The sequence below is a fragment of the Diplodia seriata genome (assembly GCF_021436955.1).
Source record: "Diplodia seriata strain FDS-637 chromosome Unknown scaffold_1, whole genome shotgun sequence".
Classification (NCBI taxonomy): domain Eukaryota; kingdom Fungi; phylum Ascomycota; class Dothideomycetes; order Botryosphaeriales; family Botryosphaeriaceae; genus Diplodia; species Diplodia seriata.
In genome coordinates, this window is record NW_027117308.1 from 1092362 (window position 1) to 1107292 (window position 14931).

Sequence of the window (14931 nt, forward strand, 5' to 3'; positions counted from 1 at the left end):
TGGGAAGGCGCAGGCAGACGCGTCGAGATAAGATAAGGTGGGAGACGAGATCACGTGTGAAGACGTGGCCCCTTGCCGAGCCTCTACCGTGGGGTGAAAATTTGAGGTCTGCTTTTTGTGCGATTCTCTGGCCTCGCTGCTGCTACTGCTGGAAATGTTTGTAAATGCACATAAAACTACCAAGCAACTGCACACTCTATCAACCAATCAGCAGCTTTAGCTCACTTGGGAGAGCGCCAGGTTCGTGCCACCACACAATCTCTATCTCTCAACTCATTTACTAACAATGTAACAGACTGAAGTCCACTTCAGCCCATCAGCATCATCTGTGCGGTATCTGGAGGTACTGTGTTCGATCCACAGAAGCTGCAAGACCTGAGAAGTCTTACCAGTCTCAGACTGGTTAGCAAGCCATCTTTTTTGCCCTTTTCTTGCTTCTCCTCCGCCGGATGGGGCCGGAGTGGGGCAACTTTAGGCGGACCGCGTGGTTTCGCCGACCTTCCCTTTTGCTGGCTCAAGCCCAGTGTGCCTTTGGCCCTACTCGTTTTGTGACGCAGGAGTAGGGACTTGATTGTGGAGATTAGCAAAGTATCATGACATTTGAATGCAAGCGAGTTGGCCGTCCTCGCACACACTGCATCAGACGTTGCTTGAGTGCAAGTTTACGAGTGTTCTCACGAAAGATTCGCGAAAAATAAATTTAGTAACTAAGCATTTACGTCTAGCATACACAGAGAGACACAAGGTCGATTCGACGGGAAAACAATGACAGCGAATAACCATATTTTTCAAATTAGGGTTAGGGGGAAGGGACTCAGAAAAAAAAAAGCTACCTACTATAAATAAAAATAGTGACGATTTATCGAGCAAGAACGAGTGAGTTGTAGACAAGCCGAACAGTGGACAGGAAGCGACTGCTGCGAAAAGAAAACGAAAACTTTTTTTCCGGTGAAATGGTCGGTAGGGGTATATAAAACCGACACTAGCATGACCGGGTCATGCAAGATTGCGTAAAATAGACAGGTGCAACGAGGTTCCAAAGCCGCTTGGGTCAGCTAGTCAGGTCAGTTCAATCAGTCAATCAGTTCAGTCAGCCGGCGCATATCAGCGAGCGTCCAAAACCCTTTCCGTCCCCTCCCTCCTCTCCATCATCTCCACTCCCCTCTTTTTTTTTTCTTCTTCCTTTTATCTCTCCATCATCTCGTACATGACAGTCCATTCTCGATCGTCGCTTCTTTCCCGAAAATTTTCTGGATCAACAAGACAAAAACAGTACAAAAGGAGACAAAATAAACACACAGCTCGAAAGAAACGAAAAAACGAAAGAACGAACGACACTCACTCACACACACACAGAGAGAGAGAGAGAGAGAGAGACAGACGAAACCCCCATATCACCCACCATTTACAACCCCAACATCCCACTATCCCTCCTCCCTCCCTGATGATGATGATATCCCCCTCCCCCTCCACCACCACCGCCGCCGCCGCCACCACCACCCTGCTGTTGCCCCGACTCGTCCAAATAAAGCTTCCCCTGCCCCACCACGCCCCCGTCAACGCCGACCCCATCTTTCCCAGCAACAACGACACCGTCGCCATACCCCCCTCCATTACCATTACTATTACCCCCGCCACCATTACCATTCGTCGTCGTAGGCGTCGTCGTCCCCCACCCCGCATCCTCCAACAACGCCCCGTAGCCGCCCCAACTGGGCGCGCCGCGCGGATGATACGCATCGCCGACGCCCCCCGCACCGGGACCGGGGCCATAGCCCACGGGCGTATGCGACGGCGGCGGCGGGGGTTGATGCGCTCCGCCGCCACCAGCCCCCGGCGTCCCCAGACCCATATGATGGTGATGGTGGTGAGGATTGTGGTGGTGGGAGTGCAGGTGGTGAGCGTGCTGCTCGAGCGGCGACGGGTGCTGCGAGGACGACGAGGCGGCGGCGGCGGCGGCGATGTCGTAGTAGCCTTGCATGGAGACGGAGGGCTCCATCCACACGTTGATGGCGCCGCCGGTGAAGTCGAGGGCGTTGTGGTCGACGACGGAGGAGGAGGGTTGCTGTTGTTGCTGCTGTTGCTGCTGCTGTTGGGGGAGTGAGAGGGTGGAGACGAGGTCGGAGGAGGAGGAGGAGAGGGGCTGGTGGTGGTGGTGGTGGGAGTGGTGGGGGTTGTGGTGGTGCTGCGAGTGATGTTGGTAGAGCGACGGCGCCGACGACGAGGCGGCCGACAGGGGCGCCATGGCGGCGGCGACGGAGCCGGCGGAAAAGGGCCCGCCGATGGCCGACAGCGGGTCGAGGTCGAAGCCGCCGTTGTGGGCCGAGGCGTCGAACGAGGGGTGGGTGGAGGTGGTGGGCGTCATGAGGCCGCTGCCCGGCATGGTGTCGAGCGTGAGGCCGCCGTAGGGGAGGTTGCCGGTTTCCTGCTTGAGCGAGCCGGGACCACCGTCCATGAAGGAAGGCTGGGAGGCCTCCTGCTTGAGGGCGGCTTCCTCCTTGCTGGCTTGCTGGTGGGGCAGCACGACGCGGCGCCAGGTCGTCGCTCCAGCCACTCCGGCGTCCGCGTGCCGGAATGTCCATCCGACGATGAGAACGCGTTCGGGGGCTGGCAACTCGGTCCCGTACCCGCTGGCGGCGGCGATGCTGCCTCGAGGCACGGCGAAGATTTCCTGGACCGCACTGAGCGCCTCCAGCGTCTGGTTGGCGTGCTCGCGGGCTTGCTGGAGCCTTTCGTCGTCAGCCTGTACGGCGCCGCGCGCTGGAACCAGATCCCCTTTCTTCTTGTACGCTTTCCGCATGATTAGTGACAGCTCGCCCAGCTTGCCTGCCCAGAAGCCACTGCCGAACGTGCCCGCCACGGCGTGCAGTCGCTTGTAGTGCTGGTCGTAGCCTAGCACGCTCTTGGGCTCCGTTGCGAGGTCGTCGCCGGTGTAGAAGCGCGTGTGGGACTCGAAGTGGTCGTACAGCGCGTACTCGTAGGTGCTGTTGAACTCGATTTGGATGCCAAGCTCGGTGCTGTCCCCAGGAGCGTGCATTGCCATCAGCTCGATGCTCGACTCTGCAAGGATGACGTCGCAGTTTATCAGCCCATCCTTATCGTCCAGCATGTCCCGAAGGTGCTTCGGTATGCCGGACGATTGGTCCTGCAGATCAGAGACATAGAGCGGCGCCTGCTCGGCGCGCTTGTGGAAGCGCGTGAAGCAGTGTAGGGAGCGGGGAGGGTCAGACGTCGTGTCCCGAGCGTTCATCTCAAAACACGCAGGGATCAAGGCGGGGCTTGATGAAAGCATCTGGCGCGGTGGTGGCAGCGCGGCATGCTGCTGAGGCGCGTATATCGAGCCTTGGTCGATGGAGTTGAAGTCCAGCGGCCGCATGCTCGCCGAGGCCCCAAAGCGCCGCCGAAGCATGTCATTAGAGTTGTGCCGATGATGACGGCGGTGGTCGAGATCTTCCTTGGACATGTACCGCATGACTACAAGGGTCAGCACGCGTGTGGGGAGACAGCTGGCGGCGGATGAGGTTGAGTATACTGACTCTTCGGGTACTCCTTGAAGAGCGGTTTTAACACTTGGATGTGGCTCGAAACCTGCTTCCTCGTCCGAGCCTCACCGGTCCACTTCTCGATGGCATACGCTATGAGTTCGTTCCGTCCGCGGGGTTTCCCCTCGTGCATCTGCTTGCGGCGGCCCATTGGCGGGTACTTGACCAGCGCTGCAATGCAAGAACACGTCAGTGCCACGATAATTCCCATTGGTCGCCAAGAGCGGTCCTACCTGAGAAGAAGGCCAACTCCATGTGTTCGGGCCATTTCTGATCCTGTTCTCTGCAGTCTTTCGGCTGCCGCGCTCGATACTTCCGATACGCGTCCGACCGTGACAGCATCCGCCACAGCCGAGCCGCCTCCTGTCTGACCCGCTCGTCCTCGTCGGCGAGCCAGGCGGACGCCGCGTAGCCCGCGTGCGAGCTCTGGGCGGATGCTAGATAGCCCTGTGCCGCGCTGTTGTTGTAGAAGTTCTCGGTGGGCTGATATAGACCATGCTTGCGGTGGTCGGTGTCTAGGAAATCCTGCTGGCGGTTGCTGCAACGCTCCTGCAGGATCGGTCTCGCAACTCCTATGTCGTCGATGATACTATCGTGAAGAGCCGGCGCGTTAGAGGGCAGGATGCATGAGCTTCTCTCCATTATGTGGTTTCGGGAAGGGAATGCCGCGCGATGGGATAAGAATGAGGGTTCAAAAGTAAGAATGTCTGGGTTCTGGGCTTCGCTCTTTCGAGCAGAGCAGTCAAAGACGAAGGAACGTAGAGAGCTGGACCAAAGGAATGACTTGACAGAGAAAGAGAATGTGGACGGCGAGGTGGGAATGCAAGAGAAGTGGACTGTTGTTTATAGGAGGCTGGGTGTTGGACTCAGAAAGGAGCCTCGTTGTCGAACAATGCCGCAGGGCACCATGGAAACGGCCGGCAGGAGAGGCGTGGGTCGATCAATGACATAAGGAAAGCCAAATCTAACCAAGATTCACGGCGCGACGGGATTGGCTGGATTTCATGGACGTTTGTTGACGTTCTTGTCTGATTTTCATAGATTGACTACTAGAAGAATGCTGACTTCCTTCTATTCTATCATGTTAGCCTGATAAGCAAGGGCTGGCCGGGCCTTTCGCCCCCAAACATGGTCGTTCTGGTGAGTTGAGACCCCTCTTGCGGTGCCAGGGATGTCGCCTATGCGAGGAATGTTCTTCACACCCACTCCGCGGGCAGCGCTGCGGCAGTTGAGCCGAGTCTTTCGACAGGAATGCGACGGAGGTTAGCGTGTGAGAGCAGAAAGAAATTGGTTTGCTAGGCGTCATGGCCCTTGATTTCTGTTTCGCGTGGACGATACGCGCGCCTAAGACATCAGTCGCAGCAAGGTTTTCACGGACGCGGTGGAGAAGACTTCAGGACGTTTCCCACCTGCACAGTGAATTTCGGCCGACCGCTACCGAGACGAGATCGTGCTGTCCTGTCCGCCGGTGGCGGGCCCAGGCAATGGGAATCAGCCATGGCAGTCCTCCAAAGGGGTAGCAAACCAGAGTGGCGCGCTCGACATCGCGTTTCGCCGAAGAAGCAAGGGGCCGACGCGGGCAGCGGGCTAAGGACCGCGTAGGCAAAATCCTTGGGATTTCCGTCTCTTTTACCGTCTTAAGCTTCTTCGAGCTCGTCAGTGCCTGCGACATTAAATTTCTTTCTCCCGGCACCCGTGAGGTTTTGCAGGGCCACCTTGTTGACCTGCGTGCCAACTTTCTTCTGCATCTTGGCAATCTCCTCTTCAGCGTCCTCCGGATCTTCAGAGGCGAAGTCCAGGACCAATTTGCGGCCAAGCAAGTGGGTACTGCGGAGCGCGTCCATGGCGTTCTCCGCCTCGCGAGGAGTCGTGAAGTCGGCAAACGCGAAACCCCTCGCTGAGGCGTCGAATTTCTTAGGTACGCGCACCGAGCGGAGCTGTCCGTAGGCACCAAATAAAGCGCGTACGTCCTTCTTGGTTGCCTCGAACGGCAAGTTCTTGATGATGATTTTGGTCTGCCGACCGGCTGCCTTCCGAGCCTTGTCCTCTTTACGCCGCTCCTCGGCCGCATCGAGACCTTTGTTGGACGCCTTAATCGCGAGCTTGTAACCATCGAGGTTGTAACCGTCCATTGCCGCGAGGGCAGCCTGAGCTTGCTCCTTGGTTCGGAACTCAAGAAAGCCGAAGCCCATGCTGAGAACTTGTCCCGGCTTCTTCGGATCTGTCTTGGTTTTGACGCGCGCAGACACGAACCCGTCGAGAGGTCGGAAAACCTCTGTCAGGCGTTGCGTCGTTGTCGAGAAGTTGAGGTTCCTGACATAGAGGGTGGAAGAATCAACCTGATCGGGTGCGGCCTCCGCGGCAAGCAGGTCAGAAGCGGCGAGTCTAGCCTTGCCCTCGGGGCCGAAGGCAACAGCGGTGGGCATAGCCTGCGGTGTGAAACCCTCCTTGAACAGATCCTTCGGAGCCTTCTCGAGGAAGAGAATGGAGTCCTTGACTTTCCTGTAGGCAAGCGACGCGAAAGCAGCGCGGGCCTGAGGAGCCTGAGCAAACTCGACAATGGCAATGGTGCCACTGGGAGGCATCAGGAAGCGGGTGATGGTCCCATGCTCTTCAAACATCTTCCTGAGTTCGTCGGATGTGGTACCGTAGGTGAAGTTCTTCACTAGGATGGCAGTATCCCCTCTAGCCTTCTTCTTGAAGGCGTCGAGGTCAACTCCATTCTGTGTGAAGTACGCCTTGGTCTCTTGAATGATGTGCGTTTCCGCATGGGCTTGCTTGACAGCTGCATCGGAAGACGTAGGATCAAGCACTTCAGACTTGTTGACTCCGAGACGATCGGCAACAGACGAGATGACAGCATCGGCATTCATGTACAGGGAGTTCCAGTTAAATGTCGAGGTGGCAGCCTGCGCCTTTTGCTGGATGCGTTTCTGCTGCTTGATCGGCAATTTCGATATGGCGAATTCGTCGAGCTTGTTTTCTCGTTTTGCAGTGGCAGGGATGATGTGGAGAAGACGGCCTTGAAAGACTCTGCCGTCGAGCTCCTCATAAGCCCGGACAGCGTGCTCAGGATCCTCGAAAAGAACGTAAGCGAACCCCTTGCCCTTGCCCGTCTTCGGATCGAGAGGGACATGTACCTATTATGGGGCATTAGCATCCGAATTGTGAAAGGGCTAATGTGAAATGAAGGGGATGAAGCCTCATTGAAAGATCAGAAAATGAGAAGCATCTACTAAAATTTTCTCCCAGGGTCTCCTCAAATGCATTGCATCGGTTGTCCCTATCTGGTGTTCATCACGAAAGAGGCATGCAGGGTAAAAGGAATGTTGAGAACTAACCTCTTCCAGGGCACCGAAGGAATTGCAGTGACCCCGCAGATCATCCTCCGAAACATCAAAGGGCAAATTCCGGAGGAACAGACGCCCGGTCTGCCGGATGCCCTCGACGTCAGAGTTGACCTGGGTATCGGTTCTGTCGGCGACTGCACCGCCACCCGAAGTGGGCGGTTGGACATCATCGGCCGACTCCGTCTCCTTGTCAGCCACTGTGACGGGAACCTCCTTCTCATGAGACTTCGGACGATGTGTGAGCTCTTCCTCATCATCGTCAACGACATCCAGCGTTCGGCTTGTCTTGGCACGCAGCCAGTCAAGGTCAGATACTGGCCCCGACTCGGCCAGTTCCTCTCCATCTTGTTCGTCCCCAGACAAGCTTTCACTTGATGGCTGGGCAGCTGGCGCGGGAACATCGGATGTTTCAGCCACAGCCGTCGACTCAGAGTGTCTGGGCTTTTTCTGAACCGTTTGATACTCGTCATCACTCTCGGCCTCGGGTACGTTGACCGGCTCGACCTGGTTGCTATCCTGTGCAGTCGCCGTTTGGTCGATGTGCATGTCGTTCGCCCATGTCTTGTTCTTACTGGCAGGCTTCATAGCCTCCAGGAACTCCTTAAGCTTAGGATCGGCCTCGACAGCATCCTCGCCACCTCTCTTGCGCTTGAGAGTGTTGTCCGCCGGCGCCGCCGACTCCTCAGACGCCTTGTCCACTACTGGCAGCGCTGCGGTCGGGGCGCGCTTGCGGTTTCTGGGCTCTGGCGCATCGTCGATCTGGAGAGCTGTTAGCAAATTCTTGCGCAGGACCGAGAGGTGTTTCTTACGGGTCGGGCTAACTCGACGCCTATTCTCGACATCCGAATGAATGTCTTGTTGAAGTACTTGACGGCCTTCTCCGCGGCCTCTGGGGTTTTGTAACCGACATAGCCGATGCGGCGGTGCGCCAGCAACTTTGCGTCGGTGACAGCGTCCTTCTGCGCAAAGTGCTTGCGGAAGTCGGCCTCGCCGAGGGTCGGAGGCAGGTTCCGCACGAAGATGCGTGAGGAGGCCATGGTGAGAGGCCAGGCGCGCTGGAGAGCGGGCGGCAAGCGAGTGTTATGTGTGCGCAGAGAGCGAGGTAAACAGTTGCACAATATTGCGGAGCCCGCAGGCTTTTTTTTCGCCGGCGAGCGGTGGTTGGCTGGTGGCCCTAGCGTGGCAGCGGAAGCGCCGACTCGGTCGCCAAGCATCGCCAGAGCCCGCCGCCCCCTGCGGCCACTCCCTTATGCCCTCACATGCCGGACAGCCCCATCCGGAGACTCTCGCGATATTTGACCAATCAGCTCCACCCGCCTGCTCCATCTCTTTCCATAGCGCTGCTCCTCTCCCGTCCCTAATCGTCCCACCCTCCGCATCCGTTTCCCCAGCAGTGCGTCATCGCCATGGCCAACAACGAGAAGAACCCCGAGAAGCTGGAGGGTAAGCTGCCCCTTTTTGCACATCACCCCGACCGCGCCGCTGACGGCTCTCTTAGCCCAGGTCAAGTCCGCGGACATGGTGAGGCGCCGTCTGCTCTGGAGCCTCTCTCACTCCTAGCTAATCATCGCCCAGACCCTGGACATGCAAGAGCAGGCTATTGAAGTCGGTAAGTGTTGTGTTCCCCATGCTCGCATGCGGAGTTACTGACTCACCCGCAGCAACCGAGGCCATGCAAAAGTTCAACATCGAGAAGGTATGTCGTGGGCGCGTGTTGCCGGCGGGAACCGTTGCAAGCTCATGTAGCTCCAGGACATCGCCCAGTACATTAAGAAAGAGGTGAGACGCCCAGCCCCAACTTATACACCACGCAGACGCTAACAAGATACAGTTTGACGACAAGCGAGGAGCCACCTGGCACTGCATCGTGGGCAGGAATTTCGGAAGCTTCGTTACGCACGGTAGGCCGCAAGCTGCGTTGTGTATCCTTCTGTAGCTGACGGCGTTCCAGAAACGAAGCACTTCATTTACTTCTACTTGGGGCACTGTGCGATTCTGCTCTTCAAGACGCAGTAGAACCCTCGGCTCTCGCAAGGAGTTTGGATATGGAGGAAGCGTGATTCCCACCAACATGCATCTCCATTCCGCACGGGACTTTGACCCTGGCGCGCCTGGTAAATTAGCGATATGCATCGGCTTTGGTTCCTTCACTTCTCACGACCCTCTCCATTCGTATATCTTCAGTAGTTCGGTAATGCAAGACTCAGTTAACGGCCCCTATTCTTGAACCTGTAGTGCAATTCCACTGATAGAGACTCTCCAAGCCTGGTGCGACCTAAATTATGGGGCGCAAACGGTTTCGAGTCGCGCTGTTGTGTAAGGTTGATATCAAACTTGGCTCTGTTGATTGGCCGACACGGTAGCAAACAAATACAATCATCTCCGCCACATACTGAGCGGCGAAGACCCGGCGTCGAGAGACTGGACCTCTAAATTATTCATGGTACTAGGCGCTTGTTAGCCTCCTGTCGTGGTTTGGTTCAGGAAGCAAGGTGGTTTGGAAACACGTGATCAGCTGAAACCCGCGCTAAGGGCTTAACGCGAAAGGTAAGACGCGCCCGCCGAACATCAGGTCGCGCCAACGTACCAACAGCGCACTTTACCTTCTCACCGAACCACTCGTTCCACGGCAGCCCGACAAGATGGTGTACGATTGGGAGGGGAAGGAGGCCGAGTGCTATCGGATGTATGTCGAGGAGAAGAGGTCCCTCGACGAAGTCATGGATTTCTGGAAAACAAGGAATTTCACACCAAGGCATGTCGTCGATTTTGCGCCGCCTCAACGGTCCACCGTACTCTACCCAAACGCGAAGCGAGAGTGCTAACTGCCAATAGCAAACGCGCGTTCCAGACCCAGTTCAAGGTTCGTTGCTTTGATTCCCCAAGATGCCGACGTGTCATTAACAACTGCTCACAAACACGACAGCGATGGGACTTCCCAAGCAAACAGAACCCTGCTCACAAGAACCCCGAGCTCGTCGGTCGCGTCAAAGAGCTCTGGGAGAAGAACACAAACCAGAGAGACATGCTGCAAATTCTAAATGATGAAGGCTTCGATCTCAAGGAGCGTGAGCTCATGCGTGTTCGAGCAAAGAACAGATGGCTGCTTAGAGTGCCTAATGGAATGAAAGGAGTAGCGACCACGCCAGCTGGAGCACAGACCGCCGATACGTATCCGGAGGCCTTTGTGAAGGAACTGCAGCAAGCAATTGCCGTAGGTGGGACTCGCAGCTCAAATCACATCCCATACTGACCTTACATACTACAGGACGATGAAGGAACTGCAGCTCCACACACTCCTGGCCCCGCACTAGAAGAACCATCACCAGAACCCGATCCTGAAACTCTGCGGAAGAGGAAGGAACGCATGGAAAAGCTACAGCAAGAGAGCGACGAGCGCTGGCGGAGCCGGAAACGTCGGCGCAGGATGCGTGGTTGGGCTGGTCTACCTGCTGACCCCGCAGGACCACCGCGCTTCCCTTCTGAGACGACCATTGACGAGAGCAAGGCCTATCTGAACTTGGATAACGAGCTATATCGCCAGCTACGTGATCAATTCCAGACCATCTGCGAAGAAGAGGGTGTAGTAAAGAAGACCGTTGCCGGGCCAGACAAGTGGCAGCAAGTCAAAGATCGGTTGATTGCCGAGAACGACCATCTCCGAACGCAGTTCATTGACGAACAAGGCGAAAAGCCTGACCAAAAATCCCTCTCACTGGATGTCATTTGCACCGATGTTACGAAGAGAATGCGCACGATGGAACGCAGGATGACAATTGCAGAAGCGAAAAACATCATAGGCGTCAATCCGGAAGAGAGCAGGCTGATTCGGGGACAGTTTTATGACATGCTCAAAGCTGACCACGTCAGCAGCAAGCTGGAGACAGGGCCCGAGCACTGGCAGGAACTCAAAGATCAGTGGATCGCAGGCTCTCCCGTTTTGCAGCGCATCGTTGCACAAAGTGATCAGGACCCGCAGCACGCGAAACGGCTAAAGGCACTGGAAGTTCTCTGCCGCGATGTCATGAAGCGGCTGCGAGACGACCAGGCAAAGCGTGATCCCTTGCGGAAGAAGCAGGCCAATGCCGGACCGGGCCCCGGGCCAGCTCCACCGCGCCATATGCAAACACCTATTCGCACGCAGAGGTCTCAGAGCGCCCAAGAAAGTCCGGAAAAGACGCCAACGGCATATGCTCCGACCACGCCCACACCAGCCACCTCGGCAGCACCCGAAGTGAACAGTGCTAGCGATCTCCAGATCGACCCGTCCCTTCTGCTGGCGGCCAACGACCTGGCCGGCGAACACCAGGAGGGCGGAGCGTATCATGAACAAGTAATGCATCAGCAGCAGCAAGACTACAGTGGAGCCGGTTCTTCTGGCCAGCAACAACAGCAGGCACGAGAGTATAGCTACGCGCCGGTTTACACGGATCCGGCACCAACACCAATACCCGTGTACTTCAGACTGCATCCGCACTCGCAGATCCAGACGGACCCGCGCATCTGGCTGGGGGCGCTGACATCAGGCACGATGGAGGAGCTGCGGGCGCTGGCCACAAGGGTGCACCCAGGGTCGAGCGCGGTGCGGATCGAGGGAGTGGTCAAAGGACAGGATTTCAGGGAAGTGAACTATCCAATTGACGACAACGAGGAGCTGGGAGGGTACCTGGCACACATGTCGGCAGGGAAGGTTACGTTCGCGGTGCAGCTGGCGTGAGTTACATCCACAAGCCAGGTCGTCTCATCACGACGCAGCTGGGCAGGGGTGGCTCGCGTTGTGGAGAAGCGCGTCACTGCAAACGTTTCATAGTGGGCGCGTTGTCGCTCGTCCAACCAATAATGCCGGTGGCAGACCATTTTTAGAACGCACGATGACATGGAATGGACGCGGCTGGCCAACAACAACGCGAATCGGCGTGTCGTGAGGCCTGCCATCGGCTGCCGAACTTCCGTCACCGGTGTGGCGCACGGCATCAGCATGTGCAAGATGGCGAGTGTGAAGGTGGGCGCGGGCCGCTGACTCGTGTCATCCCTGTCGAAGCGCGTCGCGCTAACTGTGTGACGGCCGTGACGCGGGGCACGACGGCCGGCGAGCACCCTCCCCAAGGGTCCAACGGGCACAGGATCTCAGCAGGCGGGGAGCTAGCCAGGCACAGAGACAGCACCACAGGCGCGTCCGTCTGCGCGCGCCAGGGACGTGTTCGAGAAGCAGACTGCAGTCTTCGCCAGACAAGCCGTGGCCATTATTACGTCGTGCCAAGCATGCCAAGCGCGGCGAGTGGGAAGCTTGCTGGCCAGGCGCGAGTGTCTCAGCACGGTCGATCCGGCCCAGCTGTGCTTGTGCTTGCGTGCCCCTCCTTCGAGCTTGGGCGGTTACCACAACAGCGCCTAGCTTTTCCACGAGCTTGCCCTCTTCTTCATCCTCCCCTCCGCCTCGCCCACCTGTGTCTTGCCTGCACCCCAACACCTGCATACACACCCTATCTATTTCCTTTGCATTGACGCACCCGCTGTGCCCACCATGCCGACCCTTCGGCTCTCCCCTCTCTTCCTTCTCTCGTGCGTGGTGCTGCTGGTCTGCCTGGCACGCCCCGCCCATGCCTTCGGTGCCGGTAACATCGCCTCGACCGCTAAGATCGAGGGCCAGAACTGGCGCCATGGCGATATCGAGGACACCCTGCTTGCCCTTCTGATGGGCCGCGCTGGCAACGGCAAGAAGTTCTCCAAGATGGACGTCAAGCGCGTCTACTTTGGCAATTGGCTCCGCGATTACTCCCAGGCCGTCGATGTAAGTCTCTTCACCCAGGCACAGCTCCAGTCCCGCTTTCACGCAGCCCAGAGCTCGGTGGCCGCGGTTTGAGGATGGAACCCCGCTGACGTGGCTCCTGCACAGGTCGGCGCTCTCAAGATGGTCAGCGCCGAGGCCATCAGGCTTTTGCTTTGGATCCTCGGCTTCATGACCTTCGGATACGGCACTGGCGAGTTTGAAGTCACCGCTGAACGTCTTGGCTGCTACCGGTACGTTCAGACCCACCTCTCGCACTTTGACACACGCTAACCCGTTGAACAGCCCCGAAGAGCACATTGACAACCCCAAGGACTACGCGGACAACCTGGATGCTCGCGAGTACGACCAACGTCTTCGTGGCCCGGTCGACGAAAGCGTTGAGCTCGGCATTGATGAGCGCACTGGTCTGAAGAACTATATTGCCAACGAAGATGCGGGCATCGAGACCTCCGCTGGTCTCGTCCGCAAGCTCTTCAGCCGCTCGATCAAGCTCGCCCGCCGCTACAACGAGAACGGAAACAAGGACGATTTGTACGAGGCCCTGAGGCTTCTCGGTACTGGCTGCCATTGTCTTGAGGGTGAGTAACTAAGATTTCCACATTGCTTGGGTATGGCTTACTGATTCGGCTTCCAGATTACTCTGCTCACTCCAACTTCACCGAACTTTGCCTCCGTACCCTTGGCGAGAGCAATGTCTTCCCCCACGTTGGCCGCAACGCCAAGGTCCGGGTTGAGGGTGTCGACCGCGAAATCTACCCTATCGTGACTGGTACTTTCGGTGGTGTTGATTTCCTGCACTCCGTCATGGGCGAGGTCAACGACAAGGCCACCCAGTCTGAGATTCAGGAGCTTGAGGGTACCATCAGCGATGCTCAGCGCAACACCGAGGCCAAGAGCATGGTCAAGGATCTCCTCAGCAAGCTTCCCGACGGCATGTTCGGCGGCAAGGACGAGGCTGGCAAGGCTGACGAGCTCGAGGCCAATGCCACTGCTGGCCAGATGGAGAACATGGAGATCACACCCAAGGAGCCCGAGGCTTTCGTTGAGCAGGCTGAGCAGATCCGCCGCCAGATCTTGCCCATCATGGAGTTCCACGACGAGATCATGCAGTCTGTTTCCGAGGCCATTGACAACATTCCCATTCTGCCCGACCTCATCGAGGAGTTCACCAGCCAGATCAACATCTTCGTCTTCTCTCTTATCGCTCCCTTCATCCTGCCCCTCCTCACGCAGGTCAAGTCTGAGCTTCAGACCGGCTCTTCTGAGGTCATCCAGTCCTCTGTCGAGAAGCAGCACATTGTCTTCAATGATGACGAGTGCTCCGACCCCACCCACTCTATGCTGTCCAAGGACCACTTCAGCAACATCCTGAACGAGCCCGCCGGCAAGATCGCTTCTCAGGTCCTGAAGTGGGTCGTTCCCCAGATCGTCGAGTGCTGGGATGATGAGAGCGTCGACGTCGACCGCACGCTTGACCGCATCGTCACCGGTGTCTTCCACCACCCCGCTCAGCGCGAGCATGGCCGCGACGGCGCTAGCGATGGCCGTCAGCTGATGTTCCGCGTTGTCCAGGAGTGGTGGGAGGAGAAGAGCGAGCGCGAGAAGGAGGACCTCCGCGAGAAGCTGTCCCGCGAGGGCGTTGAGAATGGTCGCAACCACAAGGAAGGAGTCCACGACTCCGGCCACGGCTGTGGCAAGCCGCTTGGCATGGCTAAGGCCAGCGGCAGCGGCAGCGGCTCCAGCGGCCAGCAGAACAAGGTCGCCAGCAACATTGGCTCGGGCGTCAGCGAGGCTGTTGGCGGCGGCGTCCTCGGAGGCATGCTGGGCGGCATCGTTGGCAAAACCATCGACAACGTGATGGACAACGAGAAGAAGTCGGAAGAAGTTGAAGACGCCTACCACCAGTCTGGATCTGGCGGTAGCTATGGAGGTGGATCGTCTTACAACCAAAGTGCCAGCCGCCGCCGCGGTAGCGGTGACCAGAGCTATGGAGGTGGCGGATCTTACGACCAAAGCGCCAGCCGCCGCCGTGGTAGCGGTGACCAGTCTGAGTACCGCCGCACTGAGTATGACGACGGCAGCGGTCAGCGTGAGGAGTACTCCCGCCACAGGAACGAGGGCGGCTCCAGCTACGACTACCAGGCCAGCTCCGAGCAGCGTAGCTATGGCTCGGGCAGCTACCAGACGCGCACCGAGGAGAGCAGCTACGAATACTCTTCTGAGTCCAGGTAAGCACCATTTCTCTTTCATT

General features: G+C 57.6%; 4 protein-coding genes across 4 annotated transcripts; 2 read left to right on the forward strand and 2 right to left on the reverse strand.

The window, feature by feature from the left end:
• Nucleotides 1-700: 700 nt before the first annotated feature.
• SLS55_000328 (uncharacterized protein) lies at nucleotides 701-4184 on the reverse strand (the record flags this gene model as incomplete). The annotated part of the gene is made up of 4 exons (XM_066771840.1): nucleotides 701-707; nucleotides 1737-3474; nucleotides 3537-3713; nucleotides 3776-4184. The coding sequence occupies 4 exons, from the start codon at nucleotides 4182-4184 to the stop codon at nucleotides 701-703; spliced, it is 2331 nt and encodes a 776-aa protein (XP_066637119.1).
• A 995-nt stretch (nucleotides 4185-5179) lies between these two features.
• On the reverse strand, nucleotides 5180-7929 carry MRD1 (Multiple RNA-binding domain-containing protein 1; the record flags this gene model as incomplete). Its single annotated transcript, XM_066771841.1, has 3 exons — nucleotides 5180-6682; nucleotides 6884-7651; nucleotides 7702-7929. The coding sequence occupies 3 exons, from the start codon at nucleotides 7927-7929 to the stop codon at nucleotides 5180-5182; spliced, it is 2499 nt and encodes an 832-aa protein (XP_066637120.1).
• A 369-nt stretch (nucleotides 7930-8298) lies between these two features.
• On the forward strand, nucleotides 8299-11609 carry SLS55_000330 (uncharacterized protein; the record flags this gene model as incomplete). The annotated part of the gene is made up of 10 exons (XM_066771842.1): nucleotides 8299-8335; nucleotides 8391-8413; nucleotides 8468-8501; nucleotides 8554-8588; nucleotides 8645-8671; nucleotides 8724-8793; nucleotides 9440-9578; nucleotides 9728-9755; nucleotides 9819-10106; nucleotides 10161-11609. The coding sequence occupies 10 exons, from the start codon at nucleotides 8299-8301 to the stop codon at nucleotides 11607-11609; spliced, it is 2130 nt and encodes a 709-aa protein (XP_066637121.1).
• Nucleotides 11610-12413: 804 nt separating this feature from the next.
• Nucleotides 12414-14912, forward strand: SLS55_000331 (uncharacterized protein; the record flags this gene model as incomplete). Its single annotated transcript, XM_066771843.1, has 4 exons — nucleotides 12414-12680; nucleotides 12786-12910; nucleotides 12963-13258; nucleotides 13315-14912. The coding sequence occupies 4 exons, from the start codon at nucleotides 12414-12416 to the stop codon at nucleotides 14910-14912; spliced, it is 2286 nt and encodes a 761-aa protein (XP_066637122.1).
• Nucleotides 14913-14931: the final 19 nt, after the last annotated feature.